General features: G+C 43.0%; 1 protein-coding gene and 1 long non-coding RNA gene across 10 annotated transcripts; one reads left to right on the forward strand and one right to left on the reverse strand.

Annotated features, from left to right (window-relative positions):
- Positions 1-412: 412 nt before the first annotated feature.
- HAO2 (hydroxyacid oxidase 2) lies at positions 413-27,309 on the forward strand. Of its 9 annotated transcripts, none has more exons than XM_012761846.3 (10): positions 413-519; positions 894-982; positions 2,657-2,845; positions 12,553-12,691; positions 15,347-15,498; positions 17,232-17,515; positions 19,098-19,307; positions 25,342-25,500; positions 25,836-25,905; positions 26,982-27,309. In XM_012761846.3, exons 4-10 carry the CDS (start codon positions 12,561-12,563, stop codon positions 27,035-27,037), a joined length of 1,062 nt encoding a protein of 353 aa, XP_012617300.1. In that variant the 5' UTR covers positions 413-519; positions 894-982; positions 2,657-2,845; positions 12,553-12,560; the 3' UTR covers positions 27,038-27,309. The 9 variants fall into 9 exon arrangements, with proteins under 9 accessions (XP_012617300.1, XP_012617304.1, XP_012617305.1 ...); XM_012761850.3 differs by having other exon boundaries at positions 2,763-2,845; XM_012761851.3 differs by lacking the exon at positions 2,657-2,845.
- On the reverse strand, positions 9,898-17,236 carry LOC142869566 (uncharacterized). The gene is made up of 2 exons (XR_012918143.1): positions 17,125-17,236; positions 9,898-10,139 (listed from the first exon to the last, which is right to left on the reverse strand). It is a non-coding gene; the product is annotated as an uncharacterized LOC142869566 (long non-coding RNA).

The following is a 27,309-nucleotide window of genomic DNA, read 5'->3' on the forward strand; positions in this document are numbered from 1 at the left end:
TTTTTTTCCACTCAAAATTATTAGTAGTTCCCCCTGCCTCCCATAGTACTCTAGACTGTCTGGCCAAGCACGGAGGGCTCTTTAGGGTGCCCTTTCACCCTCCTGGTTTGGGTCCCCAGGCTGGAGTTACTCTTCTCCCAACCCCTTCTCACCCCACCCCAAAAGCCCTTCCTTTTCCAACACAGAGGCTTTTATAATTTCCTACCCACTCCCTTCCTCTAGCCATCAGTGATGAACAGGGACAACATACAGTTTGGGAATAAAGAAGCAATTTGTTTACTTTGAAGGTTGATTTTGAAAAAAAAATTCAAATTTTTGAGTTATATTTGCAAAATCAAGTCAACCTTGCTCTGGCCTAGTTGTTCATTTACTCATTTAAAAAACCACAGTTAATTTTTGAACTTCTGTCTTATGCAAGAACTGTGAGTGAGAGATTCACCGTTTCCCACTCCATCTAGCCGTGGGTCAGGCTGCCTCTAGACATCCTTTTCCTTGAGTGCCAGAAGACATTAGAATCAGGTTTGTTGTCAAGTGTTTTCTGGGTGCTTGGAACTGGAAAAGAAGATGAAGCGGCAGGTAGGGTGGGAACAGAGGCTGGAGGCTGTGGGAGACATCGTGGAAGGCCACTGTGAACTCACCAGGTGATAGCCTTGGCAGAGAGGGAGGATACAGGGCACTGGCCAAGGAAGACTGTTTCAAAGAGACTATGGACAGGTGAGGTTATATCTAAGGATGTTCAGTCTTAGAACCACATGGTGGAATATTTGTGGGTGTCTGTAGAAGGTAAAATGGGGCAAAATGTATTCACTTGAAAGGATTCTGAAAATCTAAAAGGTACAGTCCTTGCTCTCAGGAATATACTTAGTACTTTGACTACTTCTTCCTGGCCACAGGCAGGAGAAAACAGTGACATGACTGCTGCCTCTAAAGACCAAAGAAGCTAATATTTCTCAAACAACTGGATTGGTGTAGTTTCTCAGAGGTATGTGTTTGTTTAGAACTAGGTACAAATTACCACTAATGAAGAGCCCCTGGAGATTGCGACTGGGTCAAGTTGAATCTACGGATCAGTTTTGGGAGAATGCCCAAGAACACTAATCAAGACAGGGTGGTGTTGGTATAAAAACAGACAATAGATCAATGGAACAGAACGAGAGTCTGGAAATGGGATCAAAGGGAAAATGGCTTTTGTGGTCTTCTAGCTTCTAACAGGAAGTAAAATTCCCCAAACTTTTACTCTTAACCAAAGGCTGTTATTCATGTCATGAGATCCTTTGATTCTCACAAGAATCCCGATGAGATAGTCACGTCCTAATTGTATAGCTAGATGAGAATTGGAGCTTGTCTAGAATAGAAGGAGTAGAACATCATCTGTGAGATACCATTTGAGAGCCCATAGGAATATTGCCAAATTCCTGGGCAGCTCCCCCCTGAAAAGGACTCCTGTTATACGCGAAATCCTATCAACTAACAGACAATGAGCTACTGAAGTCTGTCTTCTCCTTTCACTGTAAGCTTCTTAAAAACTGAGACCAACATGATAAAGATTTTTTTTTCAACTTCCAGTGTTTAGCAAAATGCCTAGATATATTAGGTTAGATCAGGCTATGGCATAGTAAAAATAAACCTTGAAAACATAGCGGGTTAACATACAAATATTTATTTCTTGCTCATACAAAATCAGCTAATCTCCAGGGCTACTCTTTTCCAAAAGGCAATTTGGGGATCTCAGCTGCCTTTATCATACAGCTCTGCCTTCTGGGGGACTGGAAGGCTGTGCAGATGAGGAGACAACAATGGAATGTCATAGAGCAGCTCTTGGATTCTTTGCCCAGAATTAACGCATGTCCCTCCCACTCTCAGCCCACTGGCCGGAGCTAGTCCTGTAAGCAACTGGGAGATGCTGGAGAGCACATGGCAGGCAGTAAATGCCTCTGCCATCCTGGCTGAGAATGTGTGCCAATACACCTTGTTAAAGAAACTAATGGGTAAACCTGACAAAGGGTTTAAATTACACTATGACAGAATGACTCGAATGCTGAAGTGGCTTTCAACTTCCAGAGCCTCAGGTGAAATGAACATGTCACCAACCGGAGGAAAAATGAAGAAGGATCTGCCTTTTACTGACCATCTAGTCTATACAAGTCACTGTTCTAGACACTTGATAGGGTCCATAGTGTTTAGTCCTCAGGATGGCCTTATGGGACAGATGTTAATATTCTCTTTGCACAAATAAATTTTGTATGGAGCCATGATGAGCAGGTGGCAGAGCTGAGACTGGAGCCCATGCGTGCCAAATGTCGAAGCCTACAAGGGAGTTGATTTCCTCTACTCCACTGACTCCCTTGGCCGTGAGCGCCTTATAGAGCAGTGTAGGAGCAGGAGCGATGGCCTTCAGAAACGCAGTCTGGGGCAGGTTCCCCAGGGAGAGAGGCCAGGAGGAAGGCAAGGAGTGACAAGGCTGCACTCTGCAGCTGGGCTCCCCCATCCCCCACAGCTCTGCCTTCTCCTCTGTCTCCTGCCACCACTCAGTGACTGCCACTGAGAGGTACAGCTTCCCCAAGGCCCGGAGTCAGCGGTGAGCAGAGCAGAGGTCAGCGCCTGTTCTGGACCTTTGTGTGCTTCTGACATCTCTTTCTATTCTTGTTGCACAAAGAGGCAGGGCCAGTGATCTCACAGTGCCACACAGGACACCTTTCCCAATGGCCTGGATTTTGTGACAACTGGCCAAGCTCATTTTATGCAGCTCTCTGACCCTACAGGACAGAGACTCAAATATCTGCTCCGTGCCGCTAACACTCCATACTGGCCCAAGGACATCGGAAACAAATTGGAAGGATTCCAGGTCAGATTTTGCCATTCTTGTTGTGTTTGCTTGGATAATTCACTTGGCTTCTCTGGGTTTTAATTTTTTCATCTATAAAATGGGACTCTTACACATCTACTCTCTGCCCTTGTCTTACTGGGTTACCACTGCAAGCATCAAATGGAATAATGTATGCAAGAGTGCTTTGTAGATTAAGATGAATTTAAGGGGCCTGGTGAGGTGGCTCACACCTGTAATCCTAGCACTCTGAGAGGCCAAGGCTGGTAGATCGTTTTAGCTCAAGAGTTTGAGACCAGCCTTAACAAGAGCAAGATCCCATCTTTACCAAAAATAGAAAAAATTAGCCGGGCGTGGTGGCACATGCCTGTAGTCCCAGCTACTCGGGAGGCTGAGGCAGAAGGATAACTTGAGCCTGGGAGTTTGAGGTTGCTGTGAGCTAGGCTGACACCACAGCACTCTAGCCCTGGCAACAGAGTGAGATTCTGTCTCAAAAAAAAAAAAAAAAAAAGATGAATTTAAATGTAAGATTATTTTTTAATGGCTGGCTAAATAGTGAAAGCTTTTTGTAACTTTCTGATTGAATCTGATGATTTTGTTGAGGGAAGGAGCAAAGTTGCATATGCCCATGACATTTTAAACCTCCAAGGTCCTTGCCAACTCTGCCATTCCGTAAACCAAACCTGGAAGCACACATTTTCTTCTTTCCACAGTGCTTACAAGCCAGGCCAGTGGAGTCAGAGCACATTACTAGAGATGTACTACTGAACAAAGTATTTTAACCTCTTGAACATCAGGTTTCTCGTCTGTGAAATGGGAATAATAATATTTGTGTCAGGGACTACTATAAGGACTAAAACATGATTGCACATAAAGCAATTTACACTGGGTGTGGCACATGGAGCTTGGCACACTGTGAAGTACTTGATAAGTCCCTAGTTGCAATTTTATTGTCATTATTATTATTCACATTACGGAGCCATCATGCTGTCTCCAAGGCTCTTTGCATAATCAAATTGTTGCAGCGTTCATTAGAATAAGAAAATCCCCAATCTTCCAAAACACTACATGAACATTTGGATCAATGTCTCCCAGGATGTCCTAAACTGTCTCCCACACCCTATAGAAAGCACATAATTTACAACATGGCTGGGCTCCAAAACCTTGCATGGAAAGCATTTGTTTGGAACTCAGAACATACTTTCCCAGAGAAAGAATGTTATTAAAATAGTGGTTGGATTCCCAGGTGACTGAAAATACCCACTTGGTTTCCAAAGTAGCAGAAAATTGGCATATTTGCAATGCAAATGACTGTGAAGCAATGTTATTATATTACTAGTCATTTGCGAAAACTGAAAACTAAGAAAACTGTGTAATAATTTCTATTATCTCTCATGAATGAATGCTGGTGATGAGGATAAAACAGGCTTTATTAGAGACAGAGTTCAGTGGAAATTTAAGAAGTAAATTTTTTTTTCATCATGTTTTATTTTTTTTTATAAAGTTAAAAGAAAAATTAGGAAGGCAGGCCTCAAAGATTTTTTATTCCTCTTTGGATAAATAACATGTTATAAATCAGCTTTTACTGCATAATGTGAACTATTTCCTATAATAAAAATGCACCATACAATTCCATCGCCGTTATTGGATTTGAGGGTTTTTTAAATTTCAGCTGTTTGTACACAGACAACAATATGAAATATTTTTTTAAAAATCAGAAGTATAAATCAGAGCTATAAACTGTGTCTCTAACACCTAACTCTCTATTTTAACCTTACAAAAAAGCTCATGTTATCTTATGTTTCTATACTTCATTATAAAAAAAAAAACTGTTAGGAGAATTTTGCAAGGAATAATGTAGGAGCAAGAATTGTAATTAATGTAAAACTGACTAGGTAATTGATCAAATCCATTATTTTCTTGCATTTGATTATTCAATGATCTATACTTTTTTTTTCTTTTTTCATTTCAGGGTAATATGAGGGTAAAAATATTTTGCTTATATTTTATGTCTTTGCCTCTCCCTAGCGAGGGTTAGAGGCATGCCCTTCCCCTCTACAATGCTCACCATGTCCTTTAGTTGTAAATTTACTCTCCCAACCCCCTAATCCCTGGAGAATATTACTACCATGTGAGCACCATAGTGTTGATCAGTCAGTACCAATTTGATGTTGAGTACAAGTAGAGCTTATTCTTCCAATCTTGTGTTACCTCACTTCGGATAATGGGCTCAAGCTCAATCCAGGAAAATATAAGAGGTGCTAGATCACTGTTGTTTCTTATAATTGAGTAATATTCCATTGTATACATATACCAAATTTTAATGATCCACTCATGAATTGACGGGTACTTGGGTTGTTTCCACATCCTTGCAATAGTGAATTGTGCTGCCATAAACATTTGGTGCAGATATATTCATTATAGAATGTCTTTTGCTCTTTTAGGTAGATGCCTAATAGTGCTATTGCTGGATAGAATGGTATTTCTATTTTTAGCTCTTTGAGGTATCTCCAAATTCTTTTCCACAGAGGTTGCACTAATTTTCAGTCCCACCAACAGTGTAGGAGTGTTCCTGTCTCTCCACATCCTCACCAGAATTTGTTGTTTTGGAATTTTTTGATAGAGGCCAATCTCACTGGGGTTAGGTGATATCTCATTGTGGTTTTGATTTACATTTCTCTAATAATTAGAGACATTGAGCATTCTTTTACATGTTTGTTGCCCATTATTCTGTCTTCTTTTGTAAAGTTTCTGTTCATTTCCATTGCCCATTTATTGATGGGTTTTTATTTATTTTTTCTTATTGATTCTTTTAAGTTCTAGATAGATTCTTGTTATCAGCCCTTTATCAGATATGTAGAGAGTTAATATCACTTGGATCCCAGAGGGAGAAGAAGAAAATTCACAAGGGCTGGAAAACTTATTTCATGAAATACTAGATGCAAATATTCTGGGCCTAGCCAGAAATCTTGATATCCAGATACAAGAAGCATGCAGAACTCCTTGGAGACTCAATGTGAAAAGGCAATCACCATGTCAAGTGGTTATTAGGCTGACCAAAGTAAACTGAAAGAAGCAATTCTCCGAGCAGTGAGAAGAAAGCAACAAATAAACTACAAGGCAAAGTCTATCAAACTAACTGCAAATTTCTCAACTGAAACTTTATAAGCAAGAAGGGACTGGGGGCATATCCTTAATCTACTAAAATAGAATAATGCCCCACCTAGAATTCTTTATCCAGCAAAATTAAGTTTCATCTATGAGGGGGAAATAAAGTCCTTCTCAGACAAGCAATCACTGAAGGAATTTGCAAAGACCAGACCAGCCCTACAGAAAGTACTCAGTCTGCCTTACAAACTGAACAGCAGAATAGACACTCCTCAAAGTAAAATCATTCAAGAGTTAAAGCCTAGAACTTGGACTTCACAATGGCTTAATAAGTAAAACAAAACAACAAGATTTTACCCAATAATACAAATAGAAATCTTCCTCAAATTTAAATTTTCTCAATAAATGTGAATGGCTTAAACTGTCCTCTGAAGAGACATAGACTGGCAGAGTGGATAAAAATCCACAAGCCTAATATCTGCTGTCTACAGGAAATGCATCTAACCCACAAAGATACTTTCTTGCTGAAGGTCAAGGGACGGAAAACTATCATCCAGGCAAATGGAAGTCAAAAGAAAGCAGGGGTAGCTATACTATTTTCAGATAACATAAGCTTTAAAATAGCAAAAGTAAAAAAGGATAAAGATGGCCACTATATAATGGTGAAAGGGAAGATCCAATAAGAAGATATAACAATTCTTAATATTTATGCACCCAATGCAGAAGCACCCAACTAAATAAAGCATACCTCATCTTATCTAAATAGCATGATAAACAATAATGCCATAGTAGCAGGGGACTTCAACACTCCACTGAATGAACTGGAAAGATCCTCCAAACAGAAAATAAGTAAAGAAATAATGGACTTAAACAGAGCTCCTGAACAAAAGGGTCTGACAGATCTCTACAGAACATTCCATCCAAATAAAGCTGAATTTATGACTTCTCAACAACCCATGGAACTTTCTCCAAAATTGATCACATGATAGCCCACAAATCAGATCTCAACAAATTCAAAAAAATAGAAGTAAATCTTAAGGTGCTTTGGGGCACTTTCAAATACTTTCAATGTTCTGTACTAGGTCTAATGCTACTTCAGAATTTTTGGACTCTTTTCTTCTTGATACAAGGGACTAGGTAGTGCCAATTTCATTCTCCACTATGGAGTTATTTTTGGTTTGCAAATGGAAAGGGGAAGGAGATGGGAGAGATTAGGGTAAGAGAAAAAGGGGTAAGAAAGATTTCCTGGAGAAAATTACTCAATAGTTTGGAGAAACTGAGAAAGGAGAAAGAGGCACACATATGTAGCAAGATGGATTTCCATTACCTGGTCTGTGAGCAAGAAAAATAGATGGTGTGAGAAGCCACAGCCTCTTGTAAAAGGGAAATGGTGACCTGATTAGGCAAACCATTCCCACTGAAGCCATAAGGTGGCACCACAGGACCAGAACAACCTGTGAAAAGCGAGGCTTCCCAATTGGGGAGGAGGGACGAATGCAGGGTTGAGCATCCAGCTATTTGGCCTTGGCAAATAAGCCTAAATAATGTCCTGGTTCCCTGTTCTGCACTTTATTGCCACGAAGGGAATGCTGAGCTAGAAAGTCAATATGACCTCATGTAAACACAGGTCTTTGTGTTTATGGGGTGAGGGAAGGAAGAATAGAATGTGGGCCCCTGAAGGAACTCAGCCCAACCTTAAATGTCTGGTGGCTTCAAATATAGTATGGATTAAATAGAAATATACAAAAACTTACAGTTTTTCAAATGTTCTCATTTGAAAATGAGGCTTAGAGAGAAGGAGCTTGACTCTGCTCATGTAACTAGTAAGTGTCAGTAACCCTCCACACTGAAGCAGGATGCCTCTCAGACTGCCCCAAACACTGGTCCACTGATCGGATGGGGCATGAGTTCATTCCATACCTCCAACTTCAGGTGAAGTCCCCTTTGCTGATATGGGACAAGCCATGTCAGGATAAGTAGAGGAGGACTTGGAAGGATAAAACCCAGTGTAGATGAGTCACAGCTCTAGAAATCTTAGGTCTCTGCTGAGAAGCTAATTCTCAGGTAAGGAGAATTTCAATTCTAGATTTTATTGCCAGAGTATCCAGAAATAATTGCAAGAGTCACATATTTCAGAAAAGAGCACTGAATGTGGAGGCAGGAGACCTGGGTCCTGACTTCCTTCTTTAACTCTGCTACCAAACTTGTGCACATCTCCCTGTCTCTGTAAGGTCACTCTCAGCTCCACCAAGAACCACTCTTCTTTCTAACTGTCTTCAAATCCTCAACAGGCAGGACTTTTGTGGTCATTGTGGCCAGGGGATGCAGGACAGTGGGTAGCTAATGCCCTAATTAGGCCACAATAGCACCAGGATGAGCATGTCCCCAATATAAATGTCCTCCCACTCCAAACCTAAAAAACGATTTCAGCCCATGATATGCAAAGCTCCTAGAGCAAAACGAAGATGTGAGTCACCACCACCCATCATAACCAAAGCAGCAGTTCCGAAGAGCCCAAACCTCAGACTCCCGATAGCAGAAGATGCTTACCAGGCAAGAGGGGAAAGAGGCCGATGAGGGTGGCTGAGGAGCAGGCTGAGAGGAGAGGTGATTATTATACAAAACAGAATAAAACAAAAACATGGCCATCATGGCCTGAAAGTGGTCCTGAATCCTCGATTCACAATGTGGGAAGGGCTCAGGGGAGAGGCCAGAACTGATTCTGAGTTGATAGACACCAGGACTCAATTCTTACAGAATCTGACTGCTGGACCCACACCAGCCCCTCTGTTCCCTCACTCCCATAGGAATGCAATCCTCGGCCCCTCAAGCCACTCCAGTGTTAGGAACACTCCAGTCTCTTTTTGACTCTGAGGCCTCACCTGCTGGTACTAGGAATCCAAGTCCTTCCCGCTGCCTTTCTTCCTCATGTTGGGGTCTCCTTGGGGGCTCCTCTGCCTCAGTCACGGGGGCATTTTCCATGTCTTCCCTGGATCCCACATTGCTGTCTGCACCTGGCTCGTGTGGCCCCCAGCAGCTCAGTGCCACTCCTCCCTCTCACACAGCCTGTTCTGTTCCCAGGGCCCCCTCTGGCTGGGGTCTCTCCCCTGACAATGTTGCCACTGCCGTGGTGCTGACTGTCCCCTCCACAGCCACTATCCTTGAGGCTGGGGAAGAGTCACCACTCATACAGTGATCAAAGCATTCTCAGCCACGTTTGAACAATGCACTCTCTCAAACCAGGCCCCCCTAGTGTGGCCTTGACATTATCTCTGCCATTCCCTCGGGAAGTATAAATTCCTGAGAAACTAGGTGAGGGAGTCTTGAAGGACACCATCGTGTAGCACCGAGCAAGTGTACCTTAAAGTCAATCATAAGAGGCAGAGGGCTTCTCCCATTGGACCCCTACAGCCTACGCATGATTTTTCACCCTGAGACTTCCCACAGAATGCCTAGGGGGTTTTCCGTGCAAATAAAATGTCTCAAATAACTCAAAGTTCCCACAGTGGCACCAACATGAATCATATGTATTATATGAAATTGTCAAAGGAAAACAACTTGTTATGTAGCCTGTGTTAGGTCAGATTGCAATATTGAAGACAGCAAGCTCCTCCCTGAAATGCCTACCAACTCCAGTCTGTACCCTTCCTCCTTCTCTTGCTCAGGGAAAAGGGTTTGAACTTCAGACTGTTAGCAACTGAACATCCTTGCTCTTAGACCTTTGCTTCCACATCACTAGAATGCTAATTGTACCTCATCATTTCTTACTATAAGACAAAAAGCGTAAAGAGATTAAATAAGCTAAAATGAGCTAAAGTTCCTGAAACAGTATCTAGCACTCTGTCAGTGTGCAGGAGTCTTATTCTTTTCTCCCCTGTCTCTTCCTCTTGGGTAGCTGGAATAGAAAAGGAAAGAAGAAAAATATTGAAATGGAGATGAAATAAAATGGGAATATAAGAAAAACATTAGTTAACTTGCATCCAGCCTTTAATTTTTGGTGGCTTCAAGGATGTTGGTACCTTGGAGATGGGAGTTTACCAACCTCTTCATTTGCCGACAAATTAATAAACTCCTCTTTCCTTTTCCTTAAACCACTTGTCCATGTTCTTCTGATGTGGTCTTGGGGACAAGTGCTGAACTTTTGGTAGAGAATTTGGTGTCCCTGGTGGGCCCCTTGGTGTCCAGGTGGAATGGCACCCCGCAACTGCTGGAAGAGGCAGGAAACAGCCCCAGGTCAAAGCCAAGGGTATTTGCAGGTAGGAGCAACTTCTTTACAAGGTGACAGAGAAAGGGATGGCCCCAGCAGGCGCCTGTTTTAGCTCCAGGGAACTCCCATGTCTGTCTTCCCAAAGTAGACATAGCTCCCCATGCAACCTGAACTGAGCTGGGGAAAAGGAAATGGATTTGGAAAGTCTCTGGATGCCAGGCCTTTTATTGGGTAAGTTCCCCGGTGTGCAGGCCAAGACCCTGATTCCATCCATATGGGGTGGGGGGGGGTTGGTCTTCCTGTTGGTTTTGTGGGGTTTGAGGTGCCTTTGGGGGGTGAAAGTCATTTGGTTGAGTGGAACTAGGGAACCTGGTTTGAATTTGGAGCTCATTTGCGGTTCCCAGAGAACAGGGTGGGGGGAAGACTAGGCTACTTGGGGAGGGTATTGAACCTTCCAGTTGGGGTGGTGTTTATCCCCTTAGGATTCCCATTTGTTGGATAGGCCCTGGCATTTTTGGTGTCCTTGGTGTTGTCTGTTGTTTGTGAGTTTTGTTGCAACATAAGGAAGCTCTAACTCCCATTTGATTGATAGGCTATGGCATTTCAGATAGTTTGTGTTGGAAATTCCCTATATTGTTGGTATTTGCTAAACATTATTGTCTGGTGTGTGAGGAGCAGCGATGGTTGGTACCCTTGTATAAAGTGTGAGGAAAGTGGTGTTTGATGGCCTGTGGTTTATTCTGAGCTATTGGTTCTTTTAAAATTCCAAACTCAAATGGTCGACCTGCCACTACAGAGTTAAAATGCTGAGTCTCAAGCTCTCTGCTTGAGACAAACTCATTGTTTATGGTATACGAAGTTATCTGTGTTTGTGTGATTTTTGATAAATGAGGTCCTCCAACCCCCACCAGAACCCCGGCAGCTGGCCAGGGTGAGGCGCCCGGCAGGGCCACAGCTTGGGGGCGGACTCGACAGGAGGGATGACTGGCACACGTGCCCACCACCAAGGAGCACGCAGCAAGGTGGGAGGAACACCCGCTGCTGCCACCATTTTGGCACCACGGGAGGGTCCGGGGAGGACGTCGCCTGAACTAACTCTTCAGTCCCACGCCCAGTAAATTACGACTTGGGGTTCTCTCCTGGCAGCAAACTCAATTTGGGCTAGAAGGAACCCATAACCGGGGTAGGCAATTTGTGGCAACATCAGATAGCGGGGCTTGAATGTGCAAGAACAGCTGCAGGGTCCTTTGAGAAAGTCAAAAGGAAAGGGCAAAAAAGTCTCCCCAGATTGACTTTTTGTAAAGAAGGGCCTTGAAAGGAACATTGCCCAAAATTGCAAAGGACTCTGGGTGGCAGGAAGCCTCCAGGAAAGCAAATCGTTTTTTTTTTTTGTTTGTTTGTTTTTTAAGTCCAGGACTCAGACAGTGAAGGAGGAGCCCCCTGCCTCCAAATATCCCCACAGGATGGTACTTTGAGATGGGAGTCTGCCAACCTCCTCATTTGCCGGCAAATTAATAAACTCCTCTTTCCTTCTTAAAAAAAAAAAAAAATTCTGGTAGCTTCAAGTCTAATAGGGATCAAACTGAAATATACAAAAACATACTGTGCTAAGTTCTTCCTTCCCTTAATTTAGGAAAAGCTTTGAACAACAAACGTATCCTTCTCTTCAACTATAGGCCTTACATTGGACCTTTAATAAAAATAATGAATTCTTCTACTAAATTTGACATATGTTAGAAAAAGAAAAATAATGCACAATTATATTTTTAAACCTACAAAATTCTCTTAAATTTAATACAAGTAATTTATGTGAACCAACTAGTTTGCTCTTAACATGAAATTAAAATAGAAAACATCTATCTTTAGAGGCTACTAGAACACATAATTTCAGAACCATCTCTTGTAATAACTTGCTGCCTGATCTTTCACAGGTTACTTCATTTCCTAGGCCTTTTGCCCTTCAAATGCAAAATGGGGAAACTAGTACCCTCTCTGTCTACTTCACAGGGGAGGTGAGAGGAAACTGTGGATAGAAAAGAGGCTAAGAAAAAATTAGAAGAAGTATAGAAATGAGAAAAAAATAGTTTGCTATATATAGGGATGCTAGGGTACATTCTTTATTTGCTTTCAAATTCTATAATTCACACGATTCCAGGCACATAAATCCGAGTAAGCCTGAGACACGTCTGAGGATTCTTAGGAAGAACAAGTCCAGGGGACCGGGGAATGGGGGCGGGGCAGTGCGGGAGCAGAGCCCTGGGTCATTGGCTTGGGCAGAAGCCCCATTGAGATAAAGAGCACAGCAGAAGGACGTTGGATCCAAACAACTTCATGCATAGCTTCCCCTTTGCCTTTCCCCTCCATTTCAAGGGTTCTCACTGGGTTTTGTTTTGTTTCGTTTTTTCCTTTGAAGGTCCAGAAATGGCCTTGGTGTGTCTGACAGACTTCCAGGCGCAGGCCCGAGAGAGGCTCTCTAAGTCGTCTTGGGATTTTATCGAAGGAGGAGCTGACGACTGCATCACGCGGGATGACAACATCGCAGCGTTCAAAAAGTCTGGTCTTCTGTATCCCGTGTATTGTTAAGCTAACGTGCCCTGATCCTTGGACAGTAGTCGTCCTGGTTTCTGCCTCCAAAAACAAACCCAGAATATTCCAAATATAATAATGTGGCTTTCTGTTGTTTTGCTTCATTGTGGGGGAGGAGGAAAGATGGACAAAGAGGGAATTTATCTTAGCACTAGCACAAGGGAGTGACCCTTCCTCTGCTTCCCAGCAACTTTGCAACCCGACATGATGAGACATGAGTCCCAGGATGAAAAGCTGCTCAGGCAGGGAGGAGAAGCCTGCCGGGTAGGCCTAGATCTCCTGAGTTCCTAGAGCTACTGCGCTTGGAGGAGAAAGTGTAAAACAGGAGAGAGGACTCAGGTTTAGAGGAAATATGGAGATCCAAGGAGCCTTAGGAAGGATAAGAGATTGATTCAAGGGCGGAGAGTTGGACTGGAAAAGCTGGAGACAGAGCGTCAGTCAACCAGCAGCTGCCCCCAGGCCAAAGCAGGCTCACAAGCTAACGATAGTCTTTTTATTTTAAAATGGTTGAGGAGGCCGGGGGCGGTGGCTCACGCCTGTAATCCTAGCACTCTGGGAGGCCGAGGCGGGAGGATTGCTCGAGGTCAGGAGTTTGAAACCAGCCTGAGCAAGAGCGAGACCGGCTCTACTATAAATAGAAAGAAATTAATTGGCCAACTAATATATAGAGAAAAAAAAATAGCTGGGCACGGTGGTGCATGCCTGTAGTCCCAGCTACTCGGGAGGCTGAGGCAGGAGGATCCCTTGAGCCCAGGAGTTTGAGGTTGCTGTAAGCTAGGCTGATGTCACAGCACTCACTGTAGCCTGGGCAACAAAGCCAGACTCTGTTTCAAAAAATAATAATAAAATAAAATGGTTGAGGAGTGGGGGCCATTACAAGAAGAACAAGGACTTATGACATGTAAAATTGTATGAAATTCAATTTATATATATATATATTTTTTTTTTTTTTTTTTTTTTTTTTTTTTTTTTTTTTTAGAGACAGGGTCTTGCTCTGTCACCCAGGCTGGAGTGCAGTGGCCCAACCATACCTCGCTGCAGCCTCGAACTCCTGGGCACGAGAGATCCTCCCACCTCAGCCTCCTGAGTAGCTGGGACAATAGGCACGTACCACCACGTCCAGCTAATTTTTGTTGTTGTTGCTTTTGTAGAGATGGGATCTCACTATGTTGCCCAGGCTGGTCTCGAATTCCTGGCTTCAAGTGATCCTCCTGCTTCGGCCTCTAGAAGTGCTGGGATTACAGGCTACAGCCACTGTGCCCAGCCTGAAATTCAAATTTTAATGTTGGTAAATAAAGTATTTATTGGAACACAGCCATGCTCACAGTCATTTACTATTGTCTATGGCTGGTTTTGTGCTACAACAGCAGAACTGAACAGCTGTGACAAAGACTGAAATATTTACTATCTGGCCCTTTATGGAAAAAATTTGCTGACTCCTATGATAGCAAGGTCAGGAGAAAACTGAAAAATGGAATACAAAGTAAGCACTATATTCTATATTTTCGTATTTAATTAGCACTATACTAGGCACTTTAAATGATTCATCTCATTTTGTTTTCAGAAAACTATTAGGAAATTTGGATTATTATTCCTATTTCACAGATGAAGTAACTCAGGCTAACTTACTCCAGTTTGCACAATTAGTATTTTCAGAAAATTCTTCTAAGTTTGTGTACAGAAATAACAATAATAATATTTTGTAAAAAACAGAAATGTTTTGACCCTGAGGCTAAGGCATCCTCAGGGTCTTAAAAGTGTGTTTTACACACTTTTAATTCTCTTTCCTTCTCCTAAAGCAGTATTTGAGCCAATTTATTTATTTATTTATTTATTTTTTTGAGACAGTCTCACTCTGTTGCCTGTGCTAGAGTGCTGTGGCATCAGCCTAGCTCACAGCAACCTCAAACTCCTGGGCTCAAGCAATCCTTCTGCCTCAGCCTCCCGAGTAGCTGGGACTACAGGCATGTGCCACCATGCCCGGCTAATTTTTTCTATATATTTTTAGTTGGCCAATCAATTTCTTTCTATTTTTAGTAGAGATGGGGTCTTGCTCTTGCTCAGGTTGGTTTCAAACTCCTGACCTTGAGTGATCCTCCCACCTCAGCCTCCATGCTTGGCCATGCCAAATCTCAAAATGAATTAGCTGCTAGCAAAAAAGTCATGATCACTCTCTGGGATTTGTCCTCTTTCAGTGACCTTTTCTTATTTTCTGGAGACTTGTCTCTAACTGGAGAGGAAACTCCTTCCTGCCTGTTCTTTTCCTTTCCGGTCCTTGCTATGATGAATCCAGAACTGAGAGCCTGGTAGAGAGGTGCAGCTCAAAGGTGCAGATCCCCGACTGAGCCAGGCAGGGGCAGTGTAGACCGTGTATGCATGAGCAGCTCAGAGAAGGCTGGTGAATGCGGAGGAGAGGGCGTTGGGAGAGGCTTCCGGTAGAGGAGCCTCCTGCTGGATCCACACTGCTTATCCAACTCCCAGCCAACTGAACCCACCACGGTTTCAGGGGACCCAGTCTAGTTTAGACCCGCACCAGGAATCAGGGAGCCCTAGCCCCAGACAGCAGCTCCATGCTGAAGGGTCATCCCACCAATACAACATCTCTTTGCTGCCTAGCACAGAATCCGCCTCCGTCCCCGGTACCTGAGAGATGTGTCGGAGGTAGACACCAGGACCACAATCCAAGGGGAGGAGATCAGTGCCCCAATTGGCATCTCCCCATCAGGGTTCCAGTGCCTGGCCTGGCCCGATGGGGAAATGAGCACAGCAAGAGGTAAGAACCACGCCGCCGCCTCGAGGCCTTTTCCCCAGAAGTCTAGAAATACGCAGCAGGTTTTCCTTGGGGCAGGAACAGGGAGCCCCAGGGTTTCTCTCTAGCAGGGCTTAGGGACAGCAATCTGATTGGCATTAAGGAAGGATGGAAAGGGAATGCTTAAAACTATGGGTGTATAACATTTCACCTAAGATTGAGACAGCATTCATTTTTCATAATAAAGGATTGTTAGACTGGGAGAGAGGCCACGGATAAATAGGAAGGTGTTAAAATCCCACCAAGTCATCCCTCGGAAGAGGGGTGCCAACCCCTCTGACTCATAGTCTCTGCGAGGTAAGGGATGCTTAATGTGGCCCCAGAGGTAGGCCTCTCTTTGGCCCCTTCCCGGCCAGGAATGGGGCTGAATGGTGAGTCTCTGAATTTAGAATGAGCAGAGAATCATGACATCAGGTCCTAACACAAGGCCCTGGCAATTGCTCTTACCCACATATTCCATTATCCTTCTCAATGGACCTTGTCATCTTTGCTGACAAAAAGTTTCTGGTTAGTTTCTGGTTAGTTTCTCCTTCTTAATAAACGCCCTTCTCTCCCCACATCCTCCACCATCATCAATAATAATAATTATTATTATTATTTTAATTATAGAAGAGAAGAGAGGGAGCTGAAAGGATTCTTAGGACTTCTTTGTAATCTTCACTATAGGTCAAGTCTGTTTTTGTGAGTTGCCCAGGGCTTCCTTAGGGTCCCTTCTTTTGACTCTCTGACATAGGAAGCAGTGGATCCAAGGATTTGGGAGCTGAAAGTGACATCCCTCTTGATGAGGTTAGGAAACAGGTCTGTCTAGGTTGAACTCTGAATAGCCTATACGAATATGACCAGTCTACTAAAGTTTACAGTTGAATGTGTCATTTGGGGGTGGGGTAAAAGAATGGAGTATTTCCTGTTGACATGAAGAATTGAAAATATTAATTTTTGATTAGGCCAAATTCTCTGCCCCTGGGTGGTAGCGTGGCAGTGACAATAACCTGTTGGAGAATCCCACTGAAATGATTAAATTAGGAAACAAGAAATATGCAACTTAGCAGCAGCAGCTTCAATATCCTCACCATCATGATCATCAACCTCATTAACACCAGCACTCATACATCACTTTGCAATTTAAAAGAACGCTTGCATGTTGAGTATCTTATTTAATCTTCCCACAATTATAAATACAGCTGTTATTATTTCCTTCGTTTTACAGATACAGGAAATAGGAGGCTCAAGGACACACAGCAAAGAAGTGGTAGAGCTAGCATTCTTCTAATTACAGATATCATGGTTTTTCCACTACAAAGTTCAGGCTTCTTCCTTTGAATTACATTCCCTCAACCTCTGCCCTCTCTAACTCTCTTCTGCTTCATTAGGTATTCATAAGAAGCCCACTTTCCTGTCTGAAGGCTGTAACACACCCAACGTAGTTCTGAAGGCTAAATGACATCTCCAACTGGAAACATTTTATTAGGAATACAGGCTTTGTATGACAGATTATACAGAGGAGGACCCAAACAGCTTTAGGCATCTCAGTCTGATCAAATCACCTTCCATACCTGCCCTACAGGAAAGTAGGATGAAGTTAAGCTTTACCTGCACTCACAGGGCAAGCTAGCCAGAGACCACACAGATGCCCAGGGCTTCTCACCCCAGTCCAGATGCCTTTTCCCTCCACCCTGAGTCGTGTCATTGTTTCGCAGCCGCCCAAGCAGCCAAGGTCTGCTACATCACCAGCACGTACTCCAGCTGTGACTTTGAAGATATTGTTGCTGCTGCTCCAAGAGGCCTCCGGTGGTTCCAGCTCTATGTGCAACCAGACCAGCAGCTGAACAAACAGCTGGTCCAGAGGGCAGAATGCCTGGGTTTCAAAGCTTTGGTAATCACAGTGGATACACCCATACCTGGCAACAGGCGACATGATGTTCGAAATCAACTGGACTTGCAAAAGAACTTAATGCTAAAAGATCTTCGATTACCTAAAGAGGTAGGAAAGATGCCAGAGTAATGCAGGCATTACAGGAGGCAAATTTCCTTCCCCCCTTTCCTCTTTTCCTTCTTTCTTTCTTTCTACAAGTATTTATTGCGAGCCTGCTCGGTGCCAGACACTAGGGGTGCAGCAGTTCAAAAAAGCAGATCTGGTTCCTGATCCCCAGAGCTTCCAGATAAGCAGAACATAAGACCAAATGTCCTCACCCCTGTGGCTGCCCAACCTTTTAACAGAAGTGTTCTGGCCAGAGCTGGATGCTGAGAAATGGAAAGGCTATAGAAAGGATTTATTTATTTATTTATTTTTTGAGACAGAGTCTCATTTTGTTGCCCAGGCTAGAGTGAGTGCCATGGCGTCAGCGTAGCTCACAGCAACCTCAAACTCCTGGGCTCAAGTGATCCTCCTACCTCAGCCTCCCAAGTAGCTGGGACTACAGGCATGCGCCACCATGCCCGGCTAATTTTTTCTATGTATATTAGTTGGCCAATTAATTTCTTTTTTATTTATAGTAGAGATGGGGTCTCGCTCTTGCTCAGGCTGGTTTCGAACTCCTGACCTTGAGCAATCCGCCCGCCTCGGCCTCCCAGAGTACTAGGATTACAGGCGTGAGCCACCTCGCCCGGCCTATAGAAAGGATTTTTGCATGGAATAGGTGAGTAAACAAAGAAGTTCATCCAACATTTTCTACTTTGTGGCACACTTAGAAAATTATCATTTTGGATGGCAGATAAGCTGACTCTCTGAAGAGGGTGCTCACAGCCAAGGCAACTGGCCAGCCTGTCTAGCCAGCCCAGATCCCACTCTGTTGCTGTGAAGACTGAGGAGTCAATATCTCTGCACATCTAGAACTTATTTGTGGAATGACAGGGTACTGTAGCACATCTGTTTGGAATCTCTGAACTAGGTGACTGCAAAGGAAACTTTCTCCATTAAAATCCTACCGTTGAATGGCATGGAGTGCCCTAGAGAGAAAAAGCCATGGTGAAGTTGAATCCCTTGGCTGCAGTAGAGATAGTAATGTCAGCCTTTTGAGCAAAGGGCAGCTGTGATACCCAGTCAGATGACTTAGCAGTTCTACTCATTAACCACAAATTGGCCTTGAGGTTAAAATATTTTTCCAGATTCTACAGGCACACTGAAATCTATAAATATTTGGATACATGGTGAGCCAAGGGTAAACAGTGGATAAGATTATTGAAACATTGCTTAGTTCTTATTGTCCTGTGCATATCTGAACCCTAACACCTCACACTGACCCATAAATGCATTTCCTTATCCATCTCATGTACTGTACTCTGAATTATTTTAAAGAAGAGAATTTGTCTTCTTTGTCTTTGTGTCCCCAGACCCTGGCATAATTATTGAGCAGCCACATAATTAATGGTTCGTGAATAAGCAGTTGAAGTAGAAATCCTTTTATATAAATTTTGTTAAGAATAGGAGTTAGAAGCATTGCTGGATCCTTTTGCTTCTCTCTCAAGCTTATAAATGGCAACTCTCCAAATGTGTCTCCTCTTTGGAATGGGTCAAACAGTCTTGTAGGAGTTGAGGACTAAAGTTCCCTTTTTATTTCCTACAGAGAAATTCAATACCTAGTCTCCAGACATCTGGCATTAGCAAATCTCTCTGCTGGGATGACATCTCCTGGTTTCAGAGCATAACCCGATTGCCCATCATCCTTAAAGGGATTTTGACAAAGGAGGATGCAGAGTTAGCTGTGAAGCACAATGTCCATGGCATCATTGTTTCCAACCACGGTGGGAGGCAACTTGATGAGGTTCCCTCTACAGTAAGTAGGATGACTTCAAAGGGGTGTGTTGTCGTGAGTGCCGTGTGTGTGTGTGTGTGTGTGTGTGTGTGTGTGTGTGTGTGTGTGTCTACACCAAGGTACTCTATGAAACTGGGGCACCTTCCCCCCTCCCATACAATATACATTGGAATATACTTATGGATTTTAAGGACCTTTAATCATTAATAATAGCCTAGCATGTACCAGGCTAGTTTTACAAACTTTACATATGTCATCTCTAAGTCTCATGCCAATGCTGCAAGACGGGTGTTATTACTTCTGTTTCACAGAAGGGGATACTAGAGTTTAGAGAGACATTAAGTAACTTGTCCAAAGTCACATAGATAATGAGTGATTAATGTGGAATTGGATAAGAAAGCTGTTCCAAAAGCACCACCAAGGTCTCCTGCCTCCTGGAAACTTCAAACTTGCACATCTGCATGGATTGTAACTTCCTATTTTCCCATCTGACACATCCCAGGAAGAAACAGTGTTTCACTCAAGCAAAAGTAATAAATAACCATCTTTCACAATAAGATTAAAACATGTACTAAGGAATATTTCACTAAAATCTATGATGGCCTATAATTTTTTTCCCCTAACGCATGAATTTATGTCCATGATAGATGGAGGTTGGAGGGAAGAAAATGAGAAAAAAGAGAAAAAGGAAAAAAAATCTTTAAATCGGAATTAGTTTTTGATTTATCTTCAGGGAGGTATATTAATAGTTCTGCAATAGTTCTATTGCTGCTTGACTTGAGATGGGAAGTCAGGTTCTTTCCTCTTAAGTTTTATTTACCTTGCTACTATGTAAATAAAACATGTTCACTGCTCATAAATGATAAAACATACATAAACAAAAAGAAAAAGATAAAAATCATCCCTAATTTCATCACTATCACTATATCAATATTTTGGTAATGTTGTCATTAACTTTCTAATGCAAATATAATTTTTTGTGTTAAAAAAACTATGAATGATGTTTTGTAATTTCTTACTTTTACTTAGCAATATATTAAGAGTGACTTTTTGTTTCAATATTTATGCTCTTCTTATTTTTAATGGTGTGTAGAATGAATGGTCAATTTATATAACCAGCCTCCTATTGTGGAAGATCTGTATTTTTACAGATCTTCCAATCTTTAACTATTTTAAACAGTGTATTAGTGACTACCCTTAAAGCTAAAATCTTTAGCACTTTCTCAATTATTTCTTTAAGATAAATTCCAGGAATTAGAAATGCTGCCTTATCCAGTTTGCACATTTGGAGACTTGTAATGCTGGGAGGCGTAAGGTGCCAATCACTCACCCCTTCCTCTGCGCCAGGCTCTCAGTGGTAGAGAACAGGTAGAGGAATGGCAAGTCCACGTGGAGATGCAAGAAACATATCGTACATGAAAAAAAAGAAAAAAGAAATTAAAAATTTAATAAAAAATAAATTAAAATTAGCTCTCTGGGAGGCCGAGGCAGGCGGATCGCTCGAGGTCGGGAGTTCGAAACCAGCCTGAGCAAGAGCGAGACCCCGTCTCTACTATAAATAGAAAGAAACTAATTGGCCAACTAATATATATAGAAAAAATTAGCTGGGCATGGTGGCTCATGCCTGTAGTCCCAGCTGCTTGGGAGGCTGAGGCAGGAGGATTGCTTGAGCCCAGGAGTTTGAGGTTGCTGTGAGCTAGGCTGACGCCACGGCACTCACTCTAGCCTAGGCAACAAAGCAAGACTCTGTCTCAAAAAAAAATAAATAAATAAATAAATTAAAATTAAAACAAATTAAAAAAAAATAGACCACGTGGAGAGCAAGGAGCAGCCTCCACTGTGGCTCCCTGGTGAAAGCTAGATTAAAGGGTATAGAGACGGCCGGGCGCCGTGGCTCACGCCTGTAATCCTAGCACTCTGGGAGGCCGAGGTGGGCGGATTGCTCGAGGTCAGGAGTTCAAAACCAGCCTGAGCAAGAGCGAGACCCCGTCTCTACTATAAATAGAAAGAAATTAATTGGCCAGCTAATATATATAGAAAAAATTAGCCGGGCATGGTGGTGCATGCCTGTAGTCCCAGCTACTCAGGAGGCGGAGGCAGGAGCTGTGCTTGAGCCCAGGAGTTTGAGGTTGCTGTAAGCTAGGCTGCTGCCATGGCACTCACTCTAGCCTGGGCAACAAAGCGAGACTCTGTCTCAAAAAAGTAAATAAAATAAAGTAAAATAAAATAAAATAAAGGATATAGTCAGGCCTCCTACTTCCCATCCCAACTCACATGCTGAGTTTCTTTTTTTTTTTATTTCAGCATATTATGAGGTATAAATGTTAAGGTTACACATATTGCCCATGCCCCCCTCCCCCCTCCCACCCACCGGACACTCGATAAATGTTATTCCTATATGTCCACTTAAGTGTTGATCCATTAATACCAATTTGCTGGTGAGTACATGTGGTGCTTGTTTTTCCATTCTTGAGATACATCACTTAGTAGAATGGGTTCCAGCTCTATCCAGGAAAATACAAGAGGTGCCATATTACCATTGTTTCTTAAAGCTGAATAGTAGTCCATGGTGTACATATACCACATTTTATTAATCCACTCATGTATTGATGGGCATCTGGGTTGTGTCCACATCTTTGCGATTGTGAATTGTGCCTCTATAAACATTCGAGTACAGATGTCCCATTTGTAGAGTGTCATTTGATCTTTTGGGCAGATGCCCAATAGTGGGATTGCTGGATCAAATGGTAGATCTACTTGTATCACTTTAAGGTATCTCCATATTGTTTTCCACAGAGGCTGAACCAGTTTGCAGTCCCACCAGCAGTGTAGGAGTGTTCCTATCTTTCTGCATCCACGCCAACATTTATTGTTTGGGGACTTTTTGATAAAGGCCATTCTCACTGGAGATAAATGATATGTCATTGTGGTTTTCTGACATGCTGAGCTTTCTAGCCCAACCCCTGCCAGTGCGCCCACAGCCACCTCTCACATGTCCAGTAATTGGCAGGACAGAGAATGCAAGAGCACATAGCAGGCCCTGTCCCAACTGTGCTTACTACATGCATAGGAGCAGAAACCAGCAAAGAGTCCACCACTGACAAGCAGCAGACAGAGTAGAACATAGGCTTTTAAAGAAAATGAATAAAAACATTATGCATTAGGTGTCAGGTTTTCATTCATCAATTTAGCTAACCTTGCTCCCTTGGGAGGATTGAGAAACAAGTGGAGAAAGAAGACTGATTCTCCCATCGTGCTTTCTCAATAGAGAGTGAGTATTGACTAAGTCAGGAGCCTGAAAGAGAAGAATTTCTCCTTTTAATGCTGATCAACATGTTGTTTTCCCAATTATTTGGCTGAACATCCAAACCCAGATTCAGCCAGGAACAGCACCAAGATTAGCGTGAGGCTAGTGAGATATTAACCTTAGGCTCAAAGGTTAAGACGATGGCAAGAAAAACTTAGTAAGGTAAATAATGTTATAATGCATTATTTTAAAAATGTAAATTAATACAAAAATCCATGGTGAACAAAATGTCAACACTTTAAATAAAGATAGAATCCGCCCCTGCATTTATATAACCCTGCCGCACCTCTCCCTAGTCCTGGCCCTGGGTCCAGTAAAACTACTCATAAAAGCAAGTCCCAACTCACAGGTCAGAATTTTCCATTTGATTTTTTTAAAATATTGCATTCAAATATCATTTATCTGAGTTTTTGGCACCCCCTAAATTTTGTGCCTGAGATAAGTGCTTCACTCTCCTCGGGCTGGTGTCAGCCCTGTGAGGGGTGACACTTTTTGAAAGAAGCCCCCACTTCTATGAGGTTTCACATCCAACGTCGTCTTTGTGCTTCCTCCTGGGACCCAGGGAAAGGATAAGTCAGCTGTTGTCCCCAGAAGACACTAACGAATGCCATATTCGGACCTATTAAAAATGAACTCTGAGGCCGTACTGCACCCTAAGCTGAAATTCACTCCCTACTCTATTTCTCAAATTATTGTCATCTTCGCTGCCCAGCATGACTCACTAAAAGAATGTTTACACATACATTGTTTTCATAATATCATAAAAATATTTCAAATAATACCATGCCTGGACTATTAAAACACCCCTTATTTGGAACTGAATTCCCTCCAGTTATTACATGTAAATGCAAAACATAGTCAATTCCTCCCTTCCACCTGTAAATTAATTCTTTTTTTATTTTTTTCAAGAACTGGTTCCATAGTATCCACCTGCAAATTAAAGTAAGAAGTGCTTTCCTCCCTAGTTTCTTACTCTGCTCCGTCTCAGCCAAAGGATCTCAATCAGGAAGAATGATGATGGATTCCTTTGACAGCAAAAGGCCCCCTCTATAGCCCAATTTCAGCTCCTCTCCTCTGGCCATCCCTCAGAGAAGCACAGACAGGAACCCATAGGCAGTTCCAGAACCTCCTCCAGGAGGGTCCTGCTATCACTCCCCCTTACAGACTTGGAGGTGCCCAGAAAAGCATGGATCAGCCTGGGGCACACCCTAGGTGGCCAAGACCTAGTGACCTGTGTTAATGAGGGGAAAAAAGGCAAACTCTGTAAAATAATTTGAAAGAGATTTATTCTGAGCCAAATTTGAGGACCATGACCTGGAGCCACACTCAAGAAGTCTTGAGCAAGTGGACTCGCTGTGGTTGGGTTATAGTTTGGTTTTGTACATTTCAGGGAGACAGGGGTTACAGGTAAAATGATATATCAACACGTGGGAGACATACATTGGTTTGACCCGAAAAGGTGGGCCATCCAGAAGCAGAGGCTTACAGGTTATAGGTGGGTTTAAATATTCTTTGGCTTATAATTGGTTAAAGACACACAGCTTTGTCTAAAGGCTTGGAATGTTTTAACCTAAGGAGCTGTTAACCAGAGACAAGCCACTGGACATATATTTGCTGTGTAAATTGAGGACCTGCAGGTTTGTCTTGCATACCTTTTGGCCTGTTAATGGGTTGTAGAGGATGTCCCCAAGAAGGGAGGGGGGCATGATGAGCCATGTCTGACCTCCCTCCTCCTGGCAGGCAATTGAGTTTTAGGATATTCCTTTGGCCAAGATTCAAGTGGCCTTTGGCCATGTCTTACTTTAATTTGCAAGTGGATACTATGGAACCAGTTCTTGAAAAAAATAATTAAGTTACAGGTGGAGGGGAGGAATTGGCTATGTTTTGAATTTACATGTAATAACTAGAGGGAATTCAGGTCCAAATAAGGGGTATTTTTATAGTCCAGGCATGGTATTATTTGAAATATTTTTATGATATCATGAAAACAATGTATGCGTAAACATTCCTTTAGTAAGCCATCCGATCAGCCAGCCGGTGGTGGGGAGCCTTAAGATTTTATTTTAGTTCACACCTGGAATTACAGAGGCAAGATAAGAGACAAAGTCCAAAGGAGAAATAAGGCCAAAGTGATAAGCCCCTTCTATTTTGCCTTTCAAGGGCTTAAACTTTACTTTTACAGTGCTGTTGTTCCAGCGCTATCTCACTGCACAGATAAACATAAGGCACTCAGGGACAAGTCAGTCAAGTGGTGCAAAGGAAATGATGTGCAGCCCCGTTTCCCAAGTCAGGTTGCCGTCTAGACACTCAGGCCAAAAAGACTTAGTTCCTTAGCAGTGGAGCACTTTTCCAGCTGTGGCACCATAGAGACAGGTGCCACCCTAGGGCAGAAGAACATTAAAAGTCAAAATGTTGTTTGAAAAGAAGCATGTTAGAGTAAGCATTATAAATGAAAAACATCCCCTTTAGGATGTAAAGAGGAACCAAACAGTTCTTCCAACCTGTAGACAATTAAGTGAGTCAGAGAGAAGCTAGACTAGAGTCAAAGCAGAAAACGGCAGGAGGGAGAGCCCAAGAGACACCCCAGGTCTCAGAAATGTGGACTCAGCTGCCATGGATCAGCGCCAGCAGCCTCAAGCACGGGAAGGAAAAAACCATCCAGGCTTCCCTCCAGCTTGGACTCCTGGTCCTACCCCACGCTGAGAGTCAAACCAGAAAGCCGCCAGCCTGTGCGTATCTCCTTTCCAGATCGATGCTTTGATGGAAGTGGTGGCCGCCGTAAACGGGAAAATGGAAGTGTACCTGGATGGTGGCATCCGAACTGGCAACGATGTGCTGAAGGCTCTGGCCCTGGGGGCTAAGTGCATCTTCCTTGGGAGACCGATCCTATGGGGTCTTGCCTGCAAGGTGAGAGTGGAACTTGGGAACCTACTGAAAGCTTCTCACTCATTTCCATGCTTTTCTGTGGGTCACTCTCCAAGCTTAGCCATTTTGCAAGGTGCCAAGATTCCCGCAGGACAGCTGCACCTCACCCCCATCTCCTTGCGATAGCTCTTACCCCTACCTTTTCCTCTGTTCTTTCCTTTATTTTCACCATGATTTTAACTTCACAGATAGCCCCCACCCTCCCCACCACCGCTCTGACTACATCTAGAATTTATACTCAGCCGATGGTCAGACTGTTCCTTCACGGCTCTTTTTGTCTCTCTCTTTCTTTGTCTGTCCGTCTGTCTTGGGAGCAGGGTGAAGATGGTGTTAGAGAAATTTTAAACATTTTAAAAAATGAGTTCCACGCTTCCATGACCCTTGCAGGTAAGGTTTTAAAGTTTTTTTTTTTTCCTAATTTGGAGCTTAAAGTATTATAGGAGGGCTAATGAACACGAACAGCAGCCTTTTCTTCTCACTAAGCCTTTCCAAGCTTTGTAGCTGTCCAGAAGAGAGAATAGGGAAAACATATCTGAGACAAAGATTAAGCACTGTTCTGTGCTCAGTGGAAACTCAAAGCCCTCCTCAGGGTCATTATCAGTTCCAGGGAGGAATACCTCCGGCTCTGAACTCCTGCTTCTACCAAATTTACTTATTCCACGCCTGCTGTTTCTGTCCACTCCTGTCAACCCAGACATGAAACTCAACCCTCTCCTGTGTCTCTATGTTTAAGAAAAGACCCTCTCTCGTTAGTTACATTTTTATAGATAATACATTTTGCCCAAGTTATGGTACATACAACATAGACATGGAAAGAACTTCCGGTTAAACATTATACAGGCTGTTATTACATTTTTCAGCCTTCTCACTGCCTGCTCGGGCCAACCCCCAGCCCATACCATTATGCTAGCTCTTTCTTTCTCCCTTCTCTTTTTACTTCTTATCTGGAGTTACCCTCTTCAATCCCTGTGTCCAATCTCAGCTACAGTCTTCATTTGGCATATTAATTAAGATCTTCTGCTAAAGAAGAGTCTTTTCCCTTAACAGAACGTTTGCTTAGAAGGTAGCTGTTATATGGAATATTCACCCATCTCTTCCGCTGCCCCTCAGTCATATTGTTCCCTAAGAGATTCTTCCCCCATCCCAGAGCCTCAACAACACTGAGATAAAGATCAAGGATGTGTACTGTACACAAGAGTTGATTTAAAAATACTAAAAGTGTTTTTACATTTTTACCTTGACATTTTGATATGACTGTGTTCAAAGATGACGTGGGCACAGGCTCATAAGGTAATTCCCAGTGCAATCAGAATTACAGTACTTATTCTCTGTAGAAACTCTTTCATCAGAGTGAGTGCAAAAACTCAAGCCAGGTTTGTTCCCATTGGATCGTCACATAGCCATGATGGGGCAGGTTGCTGGTGTTTTAGAGAAATGAGCTTTTAACTGCATTGTTCTTTTAGGCTGCCGGTCGATTGCTGAGATCAGTCAGGACCTGATCCAGTTCTCTAGATTGTAAGAGCTAATAACCAGACTGCTGAGGTCGCTCACAGGAGGAAGACAAACTCACAGCATGGTGTGCAATACCACCCTGCCCGGACCCATCCTATGAAGCGGCTCATGCCTTATGCCCTCAAACCCTCCACCCCGGTGCTTCAGGCCCTCCAAACCCATCTTCCTCAAATATCCCAGGTTCTTCTTTGCTTTGCTGACTTGTATGTGTTGTTCTCTTGCCTAAAATCCTCCTCTGAAATAAAAGATCTCAAAAGGGCGGATCAACAGTGGCTGAAA

Source organism: Microcebus murinus, chromosome 2 (assembly GCF_040939455.1).
Source record: "Microcebus murinus isolate Inina chromosome 2, M.murinus_Inina_mat1.0, whole genome shotgun sequence".
In the NCBI taxonomy this organism is placed as follows: Eukaryota; Metazoa; Chordata; class Mammalia; order Primates; family Cheirogaleidae; genus Microcebus; species Microcebus murinus.

What these genes read in the sequence shown, in the direction of transcription:
- HAO2 (XM_012761846.3), top strand. Translation starts at nt 12,561, where the DNA reads ATGGCCTTGGTGTGTCTGACAGACTTCCAGGCGCAGGCCCGAGAGAGG. An exon ending in ATCTTCGATTACCTAAAGAG is followed by an intron (nt 17,516 to 19,097) that starts GTAGGAAAGATG and finishes TATTTCCTACAG; the next exon opens with AGAAATTCAATACCTAGTCT. An exon ending in TATGGGGTCTTGCCTGCAAG is followed by an intron (nt 25,501 to 25,835) that starts GTGAGAGTGGAA and finishes TCTTGGGAGCAG; the next exon opens with GGTGAAGATGGTGTTAGAGA.